This window comes from Aptenodytes forsteri, unplaced genomic scaffold (genome assembly GCF_000699145.1).
Source record: "Aptenodytes forsteri isolate BGI_AS27 unplaced genomic scaffold, ASM69914v1 Scaffold182, whole genome shotgun sequence".
NCBI classification, from domain to species: Eukaryota; Metazoa; Chordata; class Aves; order Sphenisciformes; family Spheniscidae; genus Aptenodytes; species Aptenodytes forsteri.
Window position 1 is genome coordinate 1,509,905 of NW_008795932.1, and position 19,326 is coordinate 1,529,230.

Below are 19,326 nucleotides of genomic sequence, written 5' to 3' on the forward strand. Positions count from 1 at the left end.
TCTCGGCCGCTCCTCCCTCCTCACACCTCTCCCTGCTCCAGCGCGGGCCCTTCCCCGGGCTGCAGCCCTTCAGGGACAACCTGCTCCCGCCTGGGCTCTCCACGGCCGCGGCTCCTGCAGGAAATATCCCCCTGCTGCGGCCTGGGGCCCTCCCCGGGCTGCAGGGTGGGTCTCTGCTCCAGCGGGGTCTCTCCAGGGCCGCAGGGGATCCCTGCTCCGGGCCTGCAGCACCTCCCGCCCTCCTCCTCCTCCTCCTCCTCCTCCGGCCTCGGGGTCCCTCTGCTGCTGCTCCCTCCTTGGCTTCCTCCTCCTCTGCCTGTGCCGCCTTTTGCCCTTTCTGGCACCTCTTTTCCCCGAGGCGCCCCCAGCTTGGCTGAGGGGCTCAGCCCTGTCCTGCGGTGGGGCCCTTGGAGCCGGCTGGAACAGGCTGTGTCCAGCATGGGGCAGCCCTGGCCTCTCCTCACAGAGGCCACCCTGCAGCCCCCGCTGGCAACATGTGGGCACGGACACCCCAATACAATCATGCATATCCCATTTTTTTAACTGACTGTAGACTTGGGCAAAATGTTGTGGGTTTCAACTTGTGAAAAACAACATATGCTTTTACTGGGATGGTGTTAGTAATGAATTTTGACTTCAGACCTACGAGGGTACTAATGAATGTTTCATATTTTATTTGGGATATAATCTGTAAATGGATGAGCACCAACTTGGGAAACACTGCCTGAAGTGAGCAGTTTGTATCCAGAGGGCATGTAGGCGTCTATAAGATCAGCTTTGATACGCCATTTCAACAGAAGCTCCATGCAGATGGATTTTTCTTGAATTTTCTCTAGTGAAAGGGGAGGCGTCTCTAATACTACTTGATAGTAGGTTTTTACTTCTGTCTGCTTTTTTTTTTTCATATGCTTACTTTTCCAGTTTCCCCTGTCCATATCTGGCCCTCCACTTGACGCATATCTCGAGCAGCCGAAAGGGGGCTGTTGTCCATGTAGCCGGTCAATGCATACGTCAGATTGTGGCTTAAGAGCGGTGCCATGTGCTCCTTCCTTCTCCCCAGGGCTGAGCGTGCATTGTCCACCTCTCCCACCCCCATTAACCCAGAGGACAAGGGCCCAGTTCTGTTCGGTGCATGACAGTGCGTTGCTCTGCTGCTAATGAGAACAAAATCAGTCATGCCTCATGGAATTTGGCAAAAGACAGTGAAAAGGAGGATGATCAGAAATAACAGGGTGCATGCTGTCTGTTTTTCCAACCAATCTGGAAACAAACGTTCATTTAACTTGGGTTAGAGTCTCTGCTTTTCTCTGTCCATCCCCATCATTTCCTTTCACCGTTTTCCAGCCATCTGCAATTCCTTGCACCTTGTCACACTTTACTTGTCAACTATATCATGCTACTACTCCTTCACTGACTACGTAATACCACTTCTATTGGCATTGTCTTTATCTCACAAAATGTGTAGAATGGGTTTACTATTGAGGTGGAATCAGGATTTTGTTGTGAAAGAGGTGTTTTATTAGGATCCTTGCTTTATATTTCGCACCGATAGAGAGCTGTTCAGTTAAGTGAAGTAGGGACTTGCAGGAAATTTAATACTGCATTGGAAAGTTAGATTCTGTCTTTATCTCTCTTAGATCCTTTTTGATAGGTAGCAACTGACTTCAGCTTACGCTAGCAGTTGCCTCCTGTGGTGTTTCTCACTTTCTTAAGAGGTTGGGGTCTGCATTTGCAGGAAAGAGAAACAATCTGATCTGCAGCTGAGGTCAGTACTCTGAACATATGAAGGATTGTGGCCCTGCAAGTGTTATGAAATCATTCACTGATGTTTCTGAAGTCCCCAAATATGATACTGATGTGCTCCACACAAAAAAAGAAAACCCTAGAGGAAATGAAAAGTTCTATCTTTAGAATACAGTTTGAATAGTGTGCAGTTAATATGTGATGGAGCTACATATTAAACAGGAAGGAAAATTATTTTGAATAGCTGCTCATTAATTGTGTACCAGTTATCTTGATTTAAAAGTATCGAATAATGAAGTTAACTTTGTATTTTAAAAAAGTTCTTTTAACACAGAGGTTTGTATGTTTGTATCATTTCCTAAGTGTTTAAAACCAACAGACTACAAGTATGTTTTACCAGTAACACACGTGATTCATCAGCAACATCTAAACCGCTAAATCCGTTGCCAAATGTAGGAGTGGTGTTGGAATAACTTAACAGTAGCGTCATAACTTGATATAAACTAGAACATGGGATGCTTTCACAAATAATGATGACAACTGGTGTAGATATCAGGTATAATGTCAGGTTCTTGAGTCTCCTTCACAACCCTAGGGAGGCCCACACAGTAGCGGGCAGGACTCTTCTGTCTGTTTCTCTAAGCTTGATGTCTTTTGCCCAGTTCCATCCAGTGTGAATCCTCTAGTGCCCATTGTAGTATCTCTTTTTTGGGTACCTCCCCCCCAGCCTTTTTATTGCCAGGCTGTCACCTTCAAGCATCTGAGCTGATACTTGTCACTCCACACTACCTTTCAGGATCTTTGCCTTTCCTTTCCTTTCCCAAAAGGTATCATTTACCGTAACATCACAATACCTTTATCTCCCACCTCATGCTTCTTGTATAATCTTGCTGTCCTTCCTCCACCCTCCAGTCTCAGGTGGTTGCTCTAGTCACTTTGCCGAGCTGCTCTAGGTCATCTCCCAAACCACAGCTCTTTGTTTCCCTTCTTTCCTACATCTTCCTTTTCAACACCCCTCATCAGACCCTGAGGTGCAGCTCTCTTACCCTTTCTGCACTTAAGGTGGTGGGCCTGCTTGCTCTTCAGCACCTTTAAGTACACTTGAGCCTGTCTCTTTTTATTCCTGTGTCCAAACCCACTGGGAAAGATCTGACTTTGTATCCCTGGGCTTGATTTAGAGCATTTGCAGCCCAAGTCCAGTGCTGGAGTCTCCTCACTGGAGGAATTTAGCTTTGAGTCTGTGTAAGAGCTCTGCTGAGCATGCCTGTACTGCAGTGGGTTTTTCCCCCCAAAAAAAACCTGATAGCTTGACTAAAATGAGGCAGGCTTTCATTGAGATGGTGAAAGGAAGCATCCTGATACAACACCCATCTCATAGCAAATTGCAGTGCATCCCTGCTCAAAACTGTAGAGGCTTGGGCAATTTCTAAAGGGGTCTTTTGTTTCTCTTAACGTTAAAAGGTCTGATCAGTCCCCTAAAAGCCAGCCAGCCAGCCCGTGGCAGAAATTTAGCATGGAAAAAGTAGACCTGATTGGTGAAAGTACAGCAAAATTGTAGGAAACAGAAATGGATCTCTGTGAACTTAACAGGCCGTGCTGTTAGCATCATTTATGACTTAAATATTGTTTCAAATAAACTTAGAAACAGACCTAGGTTGGTGAGCTAAACTATGTTGTTCTACCTTTAGACAGCAAAAAAAATTGTAAGAAAATACTGTAATTTGCCCTGTTGAGCATGGCGTCTGGGTATTGGGCATTTCTCTACTCAGTCCCGTAATACACAAAGGCGAAACTGTAGTTTTCTTTTGTAAGGCCTGGAAATTTAAGATAATTTAACATAGGATGAGAACAAACTAGAATTTCTATGATTTTTGTGTAATCAGTATGTATTGCCATTTTCTAAAAGTGTGGCTCTTCCATTTTCTTTCAGGTCCCTTTATCAGTACTACAGTGATTTAGAGAGTGATACCCAGTTTAATTGCCCACTTTCTCTCCTTCCCTTCATACTTTGACCTACTGTAAATCATTGGTGTTTTACTAAAGGATTAGTAACTTCCCCATCATCCTTCCCCACATGGATACCAACTGTCTTATCAAATCCAATAGGGAAAAAAACCCTTGATTATGTACATCCGAGCTTTTATTACACAATACCATTATCAAAGAAAGACTGTCAAGGATTTGAAAATAGTTTACAAAAAGCTAGCTTCATGTCTGGCTACTAAGCATTACTACTGTATAATCTCAACCAAATGTGAGATCAGTGCGATATGTAACGTGCTTTAATGATTTATTTCAGTTGTCTTGCTTGGAAATCCAAGTGTGCTTCAGTTGTTTTATTTATATGTTAGCACTTAGCACATCTTGGAGATAAAAGCCTTTCTTACTAGAGAGATGAGATACTGTCATACTTTCTGCAGGTGATTTACCGGAGTTATTTCTTAAGAATAAAAAAGAACTTTTATATTTTATATATGTTGTTCCAGCAGATAAGAGTTTGCTAGAAGGTCTATATCACTGGTTAGAAGGACTTGTGTTGATATGCTGCTCTTTAATATATGTATAGAACAGTCTTTTGAATCAGCGTAAGTTTCCCCGAGGGATTGTGATGATTATTGTTTCAGATACGTATGTATTGCACATTGAGAGAGGTTATTTGGAAACTTGAAAAAATTTTAATCCTGTTTTCTTCTTGTTTACACAGAAGGAGAAAGAGCTTTACCATCAATACCAAAGTAAGTTTTACGCTTTCTTTTCTTACATATTAAAAAAAAATATTTTGAAAAATAGTTTTGCTTACGTGGCGCTTTTGGACTTTCTATACGTGCTTAATTTTTATTGTTGCTTTCGGATTCTAGGACAAATAGCAGGCGGATGTTTGGGACCATGGGGCATAAATGACTGACAGCAGTGTTAAACTATAACGATACCAGAAATAAAATCTGAGGAAAAAAGTGCATAATGCATCGATCATATTTGACAGTAACAAAAGGAGGATGTTTTGGAAAAGGCTTGACTGGGATTCAGACTATTTATTTTGAGTCCATGAGTAAATTTAATTATAGGAGTGATGCTAAACAGTTTTTGACTTGTGGTTTCAATCTGTGAGTCAGTCTATGCTCTTGTTTTTCCTATTTATTCCCTTTTCTGCTTATGTGAAATACAGAAAATATTTTTTTTCTCCTATCATAAATCTGTCATATCACCTTTTGTTAATAAAATTTTTGTAATGGGGCAAGTCTAAGTTGGGATCTCTAGGTTCAGTGTAATAAAGAATATAATTTACATAGCAAGTACTTTTTAATTATTTTTTTAAATATAGTAATGTAGAAAAATTCTCCTGTAGTAATTAAGGATTTGTAGAAAATGCTAATCTATGTCAGGCAAATAGAGTTGCATTTTTTTCTCTGGCTAGTTTTATGATGATATTATATCCAAGGTATGCTGAGACATGCTATCTGCATCTAATAATTTTTACATAAAGTATGCTAGGATACCTCTTTGCATTTTTTTCCTTCCCAAGCTTTAAGGTAATTAAGAAAAGATTTCTAATTTAGCTCAGTTTGAACTAAGAATACTTCTTATGTTGTTGGAGTTGGTAGTCCATAACGCAGTGGAAGGCAAGCCTATTAATTCTTCCTGCTGATTCTCTACATTCCTGGCGTCAGTGGCTAGGTCTCCATCCTATCTGGCAAGTTGTGATGGTTCTCTCCCCTTTCCATGTGCAGTTTCTTATTGTGGTCTCCTAAAGTTCAGTCCTTTAACCAAGCCACAGGTTTTTTTTTTGCTTGTTTGTAATCTGGCTGTTCTCTTTTTTTTTGCTTGTTTGTAATCTGGCTGCTTTCTCAATAGCCACATTCAGACCCGGTTTAAAGCCACGTCTCATCCAATTGTTCTCCTTGAACCTTATCAGGCAGTATCACCAGTATCCAGTAGCAGGAGATAATTGTTGAAAGACGAAATGAAATTTAGCAGTTTATAGTGACTTACCTCTTCCTTTTTGCTTTGGGACACAGGGACTGTGCCTACTTTGACCCAGCCACCTCATTCCATTTCTTCCTTGATTCCTGGAAGGAGTCCAGAATTATTATTATTACTTTTTTAACTTTTGGGTGGAGCATGGAACACAATTTGTTCCTGAATCTGCAAGAAACTAGCCACTTAGATACTAGTGGTTGCTCTTCCTTCACAGGTCCTGCTGCAGTCCTCACTAGCCAGGTAGCTTTCTCATGGTGCAGAAAGAGAGGAGTTAAAATGCAGGGAGGAAAAGGAAATGAAAGTCAAGGCTGGAAGCAGTAAAATTGGTAAACTTAGTGTGCGCTCATATGGAAGAGGAAAATTTGGTTTTACTTAAATAGATACAACTGAGAAACACAAAATAACTTTTGAATTACATAAATTTTAACCTTTTTTTTATTTGTAGGGATTTCTGGAATAAAATAAGGTTTGAAGGAAAAGCTTCTTCCCATTTTTGGGACAGTTTACCAAAACTGAATTTGTACACTTGAGTCTGTTTAAACAAGGGCACCACATATGCTCTTAGTCTGACAGCAGAGGAACGGGCTTTTGTCAAATATATAAAACTATTAGCTGACACCGTCTTGCATCTGGAAAGATTTGCCCTTGCCAGATGAAATTCTAGATTTGTGAAAGCATGAAGTGCAGTACTCTTGCTGTCTTACCATTAAAATTGTGTTCATGTATGTACATGAAAAAAAATTTAGAAGAATTCATTGGAATTTCTGTTACTAATGAACATTTATAGCTAACTACATTTAAATTTAATTGTTTTTCTTAATTTACTTGACATGTAAATCAATTTAAAATTGTTGTACAGGGTGAGTCATCTTGCAGACAAAAACTCATTTCATACTTTATTTCCAGTAAATAACACAGAAAGTAGAAGTGCCATCAAATTATGTACATTGACAAAGTTTAGATGTGCACGGCTTGATCTTAAAAGTTTGTAAAACTTAGGTTTCGTTATTTCCTTGAAATTTGCTCTGTTGTCGTGAATCAGTATGCTAATTAATGGTAACGCATTCTCTCCGCTCTTACTCCCCCAGATGGGGTTTGAAATGGTAGATTCCTTTCTGACTTCTCTCCCCTTCAAAATCTGTCACTGTGGGAAATGGATTGGCCCTGCTAATTACAGTAGGTGCCCTGTTAGGATGAATTCCCAGTGTATGTGACCGTGAAGAATGTACAGCATTCAGCGATTCCAACCTCTGTTTTACAGGCTCGCCAACAATGAGAAGCAAGGAGTAAGGTCACACACGGTCTCTGTGTCAGGTAAGGCTCATTAAAAAAAAAAAAAAGCGAGTTTATTTATAAAGCTAAGATGTTTAGGCAGATTTTTCACTCAGTTAGCTCACTTCTTGCTACATGGCTATTGACTTTCCCAAGACCGTAGCTGTGCTGCCTTTGTAGTGCAGTTTCTAAAGAGAAACTTTTTGCAGCTATCCTATGTAGTGTCGCTTGCAAGAACAGCCATATCTGTGCAGTAATGTAGGGCCAGAATACTTCAAAGAAAGGCTGCTTGTCAATATTTTCACTTAGCTTTGTAATGAAGTAGAATGTCGTGGGCTAGAACTTAAATTACCTGAGTATGTGTTAATTATGAAGGAGCAGCTTTGAAAAGTGAAAATAGGCAATTAAATATTAATCATCACTTTTCAGAAAGAAGAAACTTAATAGCTATTTTTTGTAGCTGCTGTTTAGATGAAAGCACTTAATTTTTTGCTATTGAAAATCACAAGTTAATTGAAGGATGAGCATGTGAGGTAATACATGTTGTTTCTATAGCTTATAGGCTTCTAAGATTTCTGTTAGTTACTGTGGGGGTTTTTAAGTTTTTATACTTGAGAGAGAACATTTTTCTTTTTCAGAATCTTAAATCCTTTTGAGGGATTGATTCAGTGTCTTAGTAGAATATACATTTCTAAATCCTTATACATAATATTTATTAAAGAGATTTTCAATGCCAAAGTGTATTAATATTATGATATGTTCCTATAGATTTCTAGTATTTGGCCACGAACTTCAGGAACTAATACTGTGACCCAGTGGAGTGTCCGCCCCTGACTTATAGGGAGGCTACAGCCCCACTTTAACATTTATGTGAGCGCTTAGTGGCACATATTCAAAAACCCGACATATTTCATATGAGAAGGAGGAAAGATACGTAGGTGTTTAATTAAATTTCCTACTTTTCAGATTTCTTTCCACACCCTTAACCTTTTTTTAAAGATATTTGAGATTCACCCCTTGGCATTAGGAAGCCCAAGTAAACAGACCTTGTGCAAGAAAATAGATGAGAGGATCTGGAATTAAAACATGTGTCAAGCTGCAGAGGTGTAATGGAACTTCATCAGTTACTGTTACCTCTCAGAGTCAAATAGCAGCTCTTCTTCCTTCAGTACCTATCAAGCAAGCTTGGTAGATAAGGTGGATAAGCATGAAGCATGGTCAACTTGTTCTCTCTTGATTCTTACCTGTGTGGCTCATTTTAGCTGTTAGAAAAAGTTGAAATTTCTTAAGTGATTAGTGCTGTGCTTTTTAATCACTCCACTCATGCAAAAAAAGCTGGTCTTCAGGACAAAAGTCACACTCCCCTGCCACCTCAAATTTTCACCCTTTCAGTTTTTCTGAGAGTACCGATATACTTTTTACTGTTAAAAGCAGTGATAAATGCTTACTTCGTGATCCTTTATTGCTGTCACTTTGACTTTGCAAATTTAGGTACCCTTTGCTTGATGCATTTTATCTGAAGTAGTGTTGTGTCTCAGAGCACAAACTTGCTTCTTCTCTACTATTTTAAAGTAGTGTTTTGATATTAATGGTGAATTTAGTTGTAATACCACATAACTCTGGAGTTTAGGGCATCGCATAAAGGTGAATGATGGGCAAATGAGAGCTTTGCTGTAGCACCGCAGAAGAAACAAGAAGTAGCAGCGCTGGAGATGAGCTGGTTGTTCCAACTGAACATCAAAGAAACTGTAAGGCACAAAGCTGGCTCCTGATGCCATAAGCAAAACAATCAAATAAAACCAGCAAACGTCCCTCCCTTTCTTTCCAATACCGAAATCGAAACCAATTAGGTATTTTTCTTGTATTGTGGTTATCTTTCCACAATGAAATCATTGTGCTTGTTTCTTGTTTTTTATAGCATGTTACAAACCACTGGAAACACTGACATAATACCGGAATGATTCAAGTCATCGCATTTATTATTCATTCTCAAGGGTTCTTTTTAATAAGGGTACATAGAACACCGACATACTTTTTTTCGTTGTTGGTTTGGTTTTTTTGCCCCAAAATTATTTGAAATGCATCAAGTGTGGCATGGATGTCAGTATATTAAATCTAAACAACAGACAGGTTGTTGAGATGAAGTTGCGTGATAAGGGTTTTTCCTCGGGAGGTGCTTTCTGTAAGAATCTCGAGTCCCCAAAGGAATCATCTTGTTATAAATGAAGTAATACTTCATGTAGATGTGAAGAAGTGTCACTCCTGTTGTCACATGTAACTGATCCATCGGTATGGAACAACGGAGACAACAGATGTACATAATGTTCAGTTAACCCGAGAGTTACAGGTCAGCAGAGTCTGACAGCTGACAGCATCCAGTGCAAAGCCAGCTGTGGGTGATGCTATCTTGGTTTGCAGAATAAGAGCTTTTCTCTGGTGACATTTAAATGACTTAGAGCTAAAGGCTTCAAATAAGACAAGCTTTTATAACTTACTGACAGCTGTAACGTCCGTCATGCCTTTGATGGTTTGAATCATAAATTAACTCTGCTGTTTGTTTTCAGTGAGATTGCTACCCTTTGTTTAAACCTCTTCCAATGCTAAAGCTGAATAGCAAAAATCTGAGACATATTCGGCAGGAAAATTAAGCAGTAAGACATATTTATAGTATTAATACCCTTAGTTCTAAAGGAAAGTTGCACACTGAGTTCCCCACCGCACTTTGGGGAAATCAGCAATAGCCAAAAAACAGTGTGGAACACGATTTGGTGGTCTAAAAGTTCAGGTATTTGTCTGCAGTTTTGTAGGTTTAAAAATGAGCCTGTTAATGAAAGACGCCTTGTCTTTCTTTTTGAAGTATTTATTAACAAACCTTGAAATATTTCTGGTCTAGTGAAATGAAAACTTGTTCTTTCCAAGTGTTTCGATATTCCAAAGCATACAAAGGTAGAAGGTTTTTAAATACTTTTTTTTTTTTTTTTTTTTTTGCTCTAAATAAAGGCCTTTTCAAACTAGTGAAGGGTGAAGTTGCTTTCAGGAATCCAAAGCATCAGATTGCTGGACCTGGGAGCCAAGAAGTGTTCTCTTACGGCTGTGTGTCACTGAACCAGGTTTCACCACACACCTCTTAACTGCATGCTTCTGTTTCTGTTTCTTCTGGTATTATTTGTCTGCCTTGCTGCTTCAAATTATATGTTCCTTGCAGTGGGCACTGTCTTTCACTGTGTGCACAAGTAAAATGCCTGCCAGATTCCCCCCATTTTTTAAAGCGTAGTAATAATTTTATCCCTCAAATTTTACGCTTGCATAGGATTATAAATAAATACAAATAAGAAACCAAATTAAATGAGTTGGATTTCAGATTTCTTTGGTATACATCTGATGTTTTGGTTTAAGTTACTGTGATTCACCAGAAGCAATGAGTGTTTTAGCTAATAGATAGGTAGTTCCATCTTTTATCTCCTCCCTCTACTTCTGGCCTTGCACAAAAAAAGAATTCTTTGTACTTAGCCAAGAGTGTACACTCAGGAAACAGTAAGGCTAAACCATTTGCTGTGTGCAAATAGTATATCAAATTTGTAAGAAGCAGCATACCAGTTTACTGTAATTTCATTGACTAAATTTCCTCCTGTTTTGCTTGGAATCACCTTATTAAAATGCTCTACTCTAGCCTACAGGAACTTATTTTGGCCAGCAGTTTGTTTTGATATAGCAAACATTAGCCTTAGTAAGGTGATGCACGTATTTCCTGATACACATATTTCCAAAAATAATAATTTACCTACTCAATTATATATTATAAAAAGTTCTTCATAAAATTAAATCAATAACGCCTTAGTTTACTTGCTCCCTTTTTACATAAATTCTTTCTGACACAGAGTTCTTTGGTTTCTCCTGCCCCATCCTCACTTATATAAATATGACTAGGAAGAATAAATACGCTTTTCCATCCTTTGGCTAATCGTTGTGCCTCCTTTGCGCTAGAGAATTCTGTGGACATAAATTTTTTTAATGGTAGTTCAAACGTTACTTTACATGCAGTGCTACAGTATATGACATTTCAGGCCCACTTGTTTCAGTGAGTATTGAACAAGTCTTGGCAGTGTTAGGTTCTTGGCAGTGTTAGGCTTACGGTTAGACTCGATCTTAAGGGTCTTTTCCAACCTAAATGATTCTAAGCAGTCACTCTTGGCATTTGGATAGTCAGGTACTGCTGAATAAAATAATGTGTTTGTGGGGAGGGAGCTGTAACTGGAAGGATGACAGTAAGGAAGAAGATGAGTCGTTCTGCAGGAGCCAGCACAAGGCACGTGCCTGAAGGGGGTTTTTAGGGCCTGCCACAGGGTTGGTCTTGGTTCACAGTGGGTGCTGGTTTTGCAGCTTTAGTATGTGCTTATTTGGTGAAGGAAATTGAAAGGTGTTTAAACATATGATCGCTGTTTCAGATGTTAAGGCAGGCTATTTAAGCCATCTAAGTAACAGACTCCAGGACACATGCCTTTAATAGGGAAATAGGTATCTTAAAGAGAAATTTGTATGTCATCTTGTTCCCTAGCTGGCGTGGCTGTTGTTACTAACTCAAGTAGCATTTTAAAGTCAAAAGGGGTGTAGCTGTAAGTGCATGGTAATATGATGGCATAAGTTTCTAATAATGCTGGTGTGCCATTGCCTCTCTGTAGAGGAAAAAAAGCAAATTTGTTTGCTTGTAGTGACTCTGTAAGAAATGATAACTGCATCCTATGGTTTAGATATATCAAGTAACATGGCCTGTGAAGGAGAAATCCAATCTCTTGGAGAGAGCTTCCTTACAGAACTGAAGGATTTTTAGCATCCTGAAAGAGGGGCTTCTCAGCAAGTTTCCAGGTTCTGCCTTAGAATCACAGATTTACAGTATAATATCAATTCAGTTAAATCACATACTGTGGTTAACTCCTGGTTATGGCAGTGAAGTGGCACGAGAGTTCTTCTCTAAGGTGCTATTATGAGTAGATCCTGTTTGAATTAGTTGCCAATTTAGTCATACCATTTAGCTGAAATCTCAATGTGAATGAAAAAATTTCTCTTTTGAAGGAGATAAGCGTGATTGATGTGAGATTTTAGCATGCAGAAAAAAATTATATGGTATAGTTCATCTGTGAGAGAGACTTCCAGTAGGTTACCTAGAACAAACTGAAATATAACAGGAGCCAAATGTCAAAACACAACAAACAGGAGAGAAAAAAATAATAAATATATTCACCTGATTTCAGTATTACAACACTTTAAAATGTTCTTAATGAAGGAGATGTTGACATATGAAGGGACCTGAATGTACGGGTGAATGATGCAGGCTAATCACAAGCAAAGCTGTGAGCAAGGATGGAAGGACAAATACAATTTTGTTGAATCCCTTGTGCTTGCAAAGCACAGTGCATGCTCTGTTTCTTGATTCCTGTGCTCAAAATGAAGGTCTGCCCTGTGCTCAACTCTGAAAGAGTTTCTTGTGTAGGACTTGCATTTCCTAGTTCCATTTGAATTAGTTGGTAGGGGAAAAAGGTGTTCTTTGCTTGAGGTTGTAAAGTTGGGGTTTTTTCATGTTCATTTTATCAAGTCACTCCAAAAAGACAATGCTGAAAAGCGTAAGTAAATTTTTAAGATGAAAAATTGTATCTTGAGTGCTTATGACGGTGTCTGCTAGCTCAGTTATGTCGTAGTCTACAGCTCACTTCTTCTGAAAAGAAAGACTAACAGTCTTAGCATAAATTACATAGTTACACATTCAAATTATTAAGTAATTGGAGGAATATAAAGGCTCTGTACAACTGTAGCTCTGCCATATCGTCACAGGACTGGGAGACATTCAAGCCTAAGATTTACTGCAGATTAGTTTTACAAACCTTGAGCAAGTAATTAGTCTCCACGTTCACAAAGGGAGTTACTTGCTTCTTAGCTCACCCAGCTGTTCCGCTGATTAGTAAGATAATATAGTTAAAAATACCTGTAATGCTAATAAATAACAATATTTCAAATTCCCATCACAGTTGAATAGACTGGTGGTGTTATCTTTTTGTATTTTAGACTGACTAAAATGCTTCTTTTCATGGATAAGACGACCAGAATGAACTGTGGTGACAGTCCAAACAGATTTCTTCCGTATCAGTGCCTAGGAAGTTACTGCATTGATTTCATCAGTGTGTGTTGTTGGTTCAAGAGTTCTTACCCTCCTACGCTCCTCCTTTTGTGATCCATTCGTGTGATTTGAGCAGATGCTTTTGCTTTGCTAGTAATAACACTGTAGTATGACTAAAGAAATGTTCCGTGCAGTATTAGGTTTGGGTTTTTGTTGTTTATGTATAAACACACTTGATGTGACAACTGCATAGTGCTCGTTTTGTTTCAAAAGCTTGAAAACAAATAGGTTTATTCCTTCTACAGATTTTTTTCAGGGTTTTTCCTCAAACTGGTTCAGGAATGTACGACTAAAATAGAAAGGGACATTATCAGTTTCAGCCTTCCAATACTGGTTATCTACTCATACAGTTCTAACGAGGAGCTCCAGTAGTAACTGCCCTCTAGCCTGGTCGCTTCCTTTCTAACATAGTCTGTTGCATAGCAAGTGATTTGTTCTTTTTTTAACACAATAATTTTAGTGAATATTTAGTATTGAGAAGAGGAACTAAATAAAAAAAAGAAGTCCAGTGCAGTTTTCAGCAGCATTTCTGCTGCTTTACGGGCTTTTAGGTAGACGCCAGTGATATCCCGGCTGGAAGCCGGTGTGGAATGGTGGAAATCCTTCTAAGTAGTACTCATTTCAAGCAGGTACTCTCTAAGCTCCTGAGAAAGTGTTGGAACTTCTTTTTTTCTTTTTTTTTAACTTAGAATCAACTCTACCTAAATAAACTTTCTTTTGTAGCTAGACTTGAGGGTATGGTAAGTTTAAGACAAAGCAGTCTTCCATTTAGTCTGGCAGAATAGTTGGAACAAACTTTAGACAGTAAATTGTAAAGGCAAAGTTTGAAATGCAGAAGACGAGTTGGACTGAGTATCACAGGGCATCAGAACATGTACAATGATGAACTGAAACCACCTTTGTCATTTCAATGTGCCCTTCATATGAAATAGATTAGTCAGGTTTCAGACAGCTTCTGCTACCCATGTATCGACATAAGATTGAAGAGCATTTCAGCATTTCAAGCTTAAATTAGCTTTGTGGCCTGAGCAGACAGGTCAAGAGTTGAAACATCTCTTCCCTTTTAGATAGCTTGCATTGCTTCCAGTGACTCTATACCTGTTCTTCTGTTTCAGTAGGGAGTATTGGATTCCTTTGTTCTCATTCCAATATCTTTTCAGTAGTCTTTTAAAATAGGTGTAGTATTTTTTTCTTTTCTTTCATACTGTGTCTAAAGCTTTTTATGACTGTTACCTCAGATTTGTGTTAGAATGATAGCACTGAAAATTGTGCTATGTGATGTTAGGAAGATAAATCCCTAGGATTGTGGTAATGTGGTATACACAGAAATACTGATACACTAACTTATTCAATAATTTTGCCCTCTCCTTGCACCTCTTTTACTTTTTAGCATTGAATCTGATTAATGTTCTGTCATTTTCAATGATAAGTACATTTTCACAACTAATGAATGATTTCTGTTTGTTTAATCACCCCAGCAGTTTTTATAATGGTACTTTTTTGTTGTTTAGGATACAATGATAAATCTCACCCACTTGCTTTAACTTTGGATTAAAATTGCCATCTTAGCAAAGAATGGGTTGTACATAGTAGTGCGTTACCCATTAGATTTGCATGCATGAAATTCAACATGCACCCTCCAGACTGGACAGTGATTGAACACACTTAATACACCTTTAAAAAAATTCTGCACCTTATCCCTCAAAATCTGGCCACTAAAAACTGCACAACTGTGTATAAGATGGTGCTTTTTTGTAAGTATAGCTGCTTTAATGGTTCTTAGGTTTCCAGAATCTATGAAAAATGTGAAGTTATTTTTATTAAAAGGTAATTCTCCTTTTCCACCCTCCCTCCACTCCTCCCACCATTGACTGGTATGCTGTGCCAGTATGCTGCTTCTGTGGTACTGGGCTTCTCTTTTAACACCTGTACCTCCGGCCTGTATAACTCAAGGTGGCTGGACCTCACTCTTGAGTTTTGACTGTGAAGGACTACCAGCAACAAGATGCGGGTTTTTAGTCGGTTGGCTTTTTAAACCACCTCTCACATTTCCTGAGATAGAGGAGAGAGGGAAAAGAGGAAAACAGAGAGGAGCGAACAGATGACAAGAGAAATGAAAGGAGCAGCTATCCTCAGGTTCTTAGTGTCGTCTTGTGTCCTTTCTCACCTCATTAAATCAGTTGTGGCTTCTGTGTATTTTCTCCTACTCAAAAGTCTCTCTCCTCCTAAGCGCTTTGCTAATTAAATGTCCCCTACGAAAGGGGACAGTGAGGACAGTACCGTGGGGCATCCACCCAGAGATCTTTGGAAAGGTAGAATATCAATTGGCAAGACAGGTCTGCACTGGGGATAAAACTCCAGTGGCAGATTTCAGATCGTAAAATATGTCAGTGTTGTATTTCAGTGGGACAGAGAAAGTGTGTTTTTCCTTGTTCTATGTAACCCTGCTGTGTGAAATACTTGTTTTGTGTTAAGTTCTTTTAAGGGTCCAGAAAGTCAATACGTCCATGTTTAAGTCTGGTGACTGCCACTTAAATCAGAATTTAGCTATAGCACAGTCTGGTAGAATTTAGATGGGGAGCTTGTAAAAGCGGGTTATGCTTCTGGGATAGACAATGTTTTTTGTGTTGTCAATGGATGGTATATATAGTTGGCAAAAGCTGACTTTTTAATAGATTCTAGTCTCACTTTTAAAAATTGAAATAACTTTGCTGTAGAAGCAAATGCTTTAGAGTTTCGACAACATTTGTATATCCATTTGCGTATACAGAATTGTAATGTAAACCTTTACTTTTATGTTCATTCATTGTAGATGTTCTTTCCAGTCTCTTTTTCTTTTATTTCCAAATAATTTGTTTCTGTTTTTCTCTTTCCTTTTCTTGCCTCTTTGTAAAGGAGTCAATCACTGTCAGCATAAAGTAAAGAAAGCTAGACGCTTTCTCCCTTTCGTCTTCTGTTCCCATGAGCCGCCGCCTAAGGGTACTGCACTGCTCTTTGTATAGGCTGCCTTATTAACCCAAAAGCTGAATATACTAACGCAGTATAACGCAATATACTTTTTTTTTACTACTTTAGCCTCAGGTAAACAGAGTTCCAAGAATAATTTCATTAAATTTCTGCTACAACTTTCCTCCTATTGAATTGGATTTTCATGCATTGTGACAAACTTGCTGGTCCCCATTTTTTCCCCATTTTTATGGGGGATTTAGTTTTAAGCATCATATTCTACAATGACAAACAAATTAATAATTTCATTTGTATAGCTATGCAGCCCCTGTATACCCATGGGGTATTTGGTTAATATATTTTTACTTCATTCTTGGACCCCTGATACAGCATGCCTATGAATGAAATAGAATAGCAATAATAAGCATCAGCTAAGATGCTAAGATCATTTTGAATTAAATATTGAATACAGTGATGCTTTTGGCTGCATACTGGTTCAGCATTTGGTCTGGACCAGTTTGGCTTTGTTAGGGGTAAGAAGAATTGGAGTAATAGGTGCATTACTTTTACACCATTAATGCTCATTTTCCTTTTATTTATAAATAATGTCTAAAGTGCATCAGCTTGTGCTGTGGGTATCGGTGTGGAATAGGGCCGCTACCATAAATGCGGAATGTGGTGCTCATGAACAGCTTCCCAGTAGAGTTGCTCCCTCTGCCACTCGTTTAAATTTCAGCTCTGTATAACTGCAATATGCTCTGTATAATTAATAGTTAGATGGTTCCATTTCTTATGTCTTAGTGATAGCACAGGAGTGCATTTCCTTTGAAAGGGTGAACACCAGCTCTAGTTATCCAAAGTCGTAAGTGTGTGTGAAAAGTCAAATGGAACTGACTCATCTGGCTGTAGGAGATCTGTTTTGTAGTGAAGTATTGACTTAAACCAGAAATTGGCATTTCTTAACAATGCATTAAAATAGTTCCACTCCAAAATTTAATTTTTGTGTAAATTTGTGTTTGAAAGTCATTAACTCTGTTTCATCATACAAACTTCTTAGAACATACCTTTGTCCCTTGGGTGTTAGGCGAGAAGTCTTAAATTCTGCTACTTTTCTGGTTTCTCTTGAGTCAGGTATATAATATAACTGCAGTCTGAATACTTTTGGATTACTCATGAATTTAATAGTATATTTTCCCCTCCCCCTTCTCTGTCCCTTCTCTCTCCCCCTCTGTTTTTCTCTTTCCTTGCATGCCACCTGGATCTGCAGATGAAATTAGTGGGGACGGTAATACGTTTTCTAGTCTGTGTGTTACTAACGTGCAATATGCAACTCTTATATCCATATACCACTTAATGCACATTTCAGTAATAAATTTTAGACAGATTTTAGTATTAAAAAGCAGTCTGCTTTGGACATTAGCCAATAAATATTGTACTTTACAGGCTGTGCAACTAACACTTTCTGCTAAACTGGAATTGAAAAAGGAAAAACGATTTCAAACACCCAGGGATGTGGTATTGCATGCGTTTGCAATGGGAGTTCTGGCATGATGCAAAGAAGGTTTATAGGTTTGCAAGAGTGTCCATTCAGTTTGATTGAAATGGTTGTATAACAGAATTTTTTTGGTCAGTGGGCGAGATCAATGGATGTAACACGTGAGAAATGAGTCTACTAAGTGATGCTTTAAAGGCATGGTTGCATCAGAGTGCTCTGTGGTCCGCTACTGCTCCTTGCATAAAAAGAAGCTGTACAAGATAGATTAATGTAGATTGAATACATGAAATATTAATCAGGTTTCAGCTACTCAAACTGCTAATTTTAAAGACAGATTTTAATGTTTTTCTTCAAAACTTTGAAACTTATTATAAAATATTAAACTTCTCCAGACTTTATAAGTCTTTTTTTCTAGAAAATATTGATTTGCTATCCTCTGAAAACAAGTTGGGTTTTGTTTTTGTTTTTTTAAAGAGATTTTTAGCTATTTTTCTAAAGGATTCCATCTGATGTTGAGAAAAAGTCAAACTGTTACTACTGATAGTGTATGTATCTTTATTCTTATAAGTGGGAGGTACTAAAAGGGCATTAAAAAGCAGTATGTAAAGGAAGGCGATAAGAAGAAATAGAGATAACGTCTTCTGGCCTTCCTCTCAGTAAAATGTAAAGGGGGTGTATAACTTCTCATCTCCTTTCTCTCCTTCAGATATAAATCAAAGATAATACTACACCAATTTTCTTTCTTAAACATTAAAAACTCAAAGGACATTTTTTCCATCATAAATTCAGAAATTGTATTTCAGATACTAACCCTATATAGCTTTTTATTGGTGCTTATCTTCTTTTATAAATTATGGGCTCTGATAAATGGGAAAAAATAATGAAAAGGGAAATTTCAAACAGGTGATTAAGATAATGGATTAGCTATTACGGATTTAATATCCTAGGATGTTTTTTCCTGCTGTTTAATAAATGCATTCAGATTTAGTAAAGCTCAAATAGGCTCATCCACCTGTACCACCAGCACTGTATCTTCATCCAAAAGTGACCTATTCGTTTTTCCATCTAGAAGAATCTGGGGTTGACCAACAGGTGAAAAGGTTCAGTGCTGGTTTTAAAATGTGCGAGAGAGCAGCAGTAATGAGCCCTATTTTTAAATCTTAGCATTTTTAGACTTATCAAGGGCCTCGAAGATAGAACATCTCCTGGAATCACTGCTTTGTTGTGAGTGTTTAGCTCTTGAGACTGCTATAGCACATCCTTCTTCGTAAAGCAACCTGGAGAGCCTTGCCCAGCTGAGTTTTGCTTTAGACTCCACATGGGTTCTGGAAGATCTCTTAGCAGGCATAGTCATAGTTCTAAAACTATGGTTTTAGAACTTGGTAATAGTCTCATACTATAGGACTCTAATTGTGGGGTAAAGGCTGCATGTGAGAGAGGTCAGTTATCTTTGTTGCAGAAACTTTGAGCACATTACTGTTAATGCCTTGATTGAATTTTCTTCTAATTCCCAGAAACAGTGCCAGACATGTATAGGAATTATTTTCTGAATTCTTGTTATATATTCCTCTCCAGAGTGTTAAATGTGTAACACAAATATTTGTTTAGTTAATTGCATACATTTAATTTATTTGGATTGGCTACTAAAGACCCTTTAGTTTCAGGATGGTTTTAGGCAATGTATCAAAACCATGTAAAGTGCTCTGTGGTGTTCTGATAATGC

The 19,326-nt window shown here is 38.4% G+C and overlaps 1 protein-coding gene across 10 annotated transcripts in view; it reads left to right on the forward strand.

Moving 5' to 3' along the window:
- The window catches only part of PTK2 (protein tyrosine kinase 2), a 215,895-nt gene that overhangs the window by 135,095 nt on the left and 61,474 nt on the right, over window positions 1-19,326 (forward strand). For 5 of the 10 annotated variants that reach the window (XM_009285068.1, XM_009285070.1, XM_009285071.1 and 2 more), the window contains exons 13-16: window positions 4,448-4,478; window positions 6,983-7,035; window positions 16,058-16,141; window positions 17,376-17,393. In XM_009285068.1, coding sequence (XP_009283343.1) covers window positions 4,448-4,478; window positions 6,983-7,035; window positions 16,058-16,141; window positions 17,376-17,393 — 186 coding nt within the window. The remainder of the gene's footprint in view (window positions 1-4,447; window positions 4,479-6,982; window positions 7,036-16,057; window positions 16,142-17,375; window positions 17,394-19,326) is intronic. The other 5 variants (XM_009285074.1, XM_009285076.1, XM_009285077.1 and 2 more) reach the window with 2 other exon arrangements.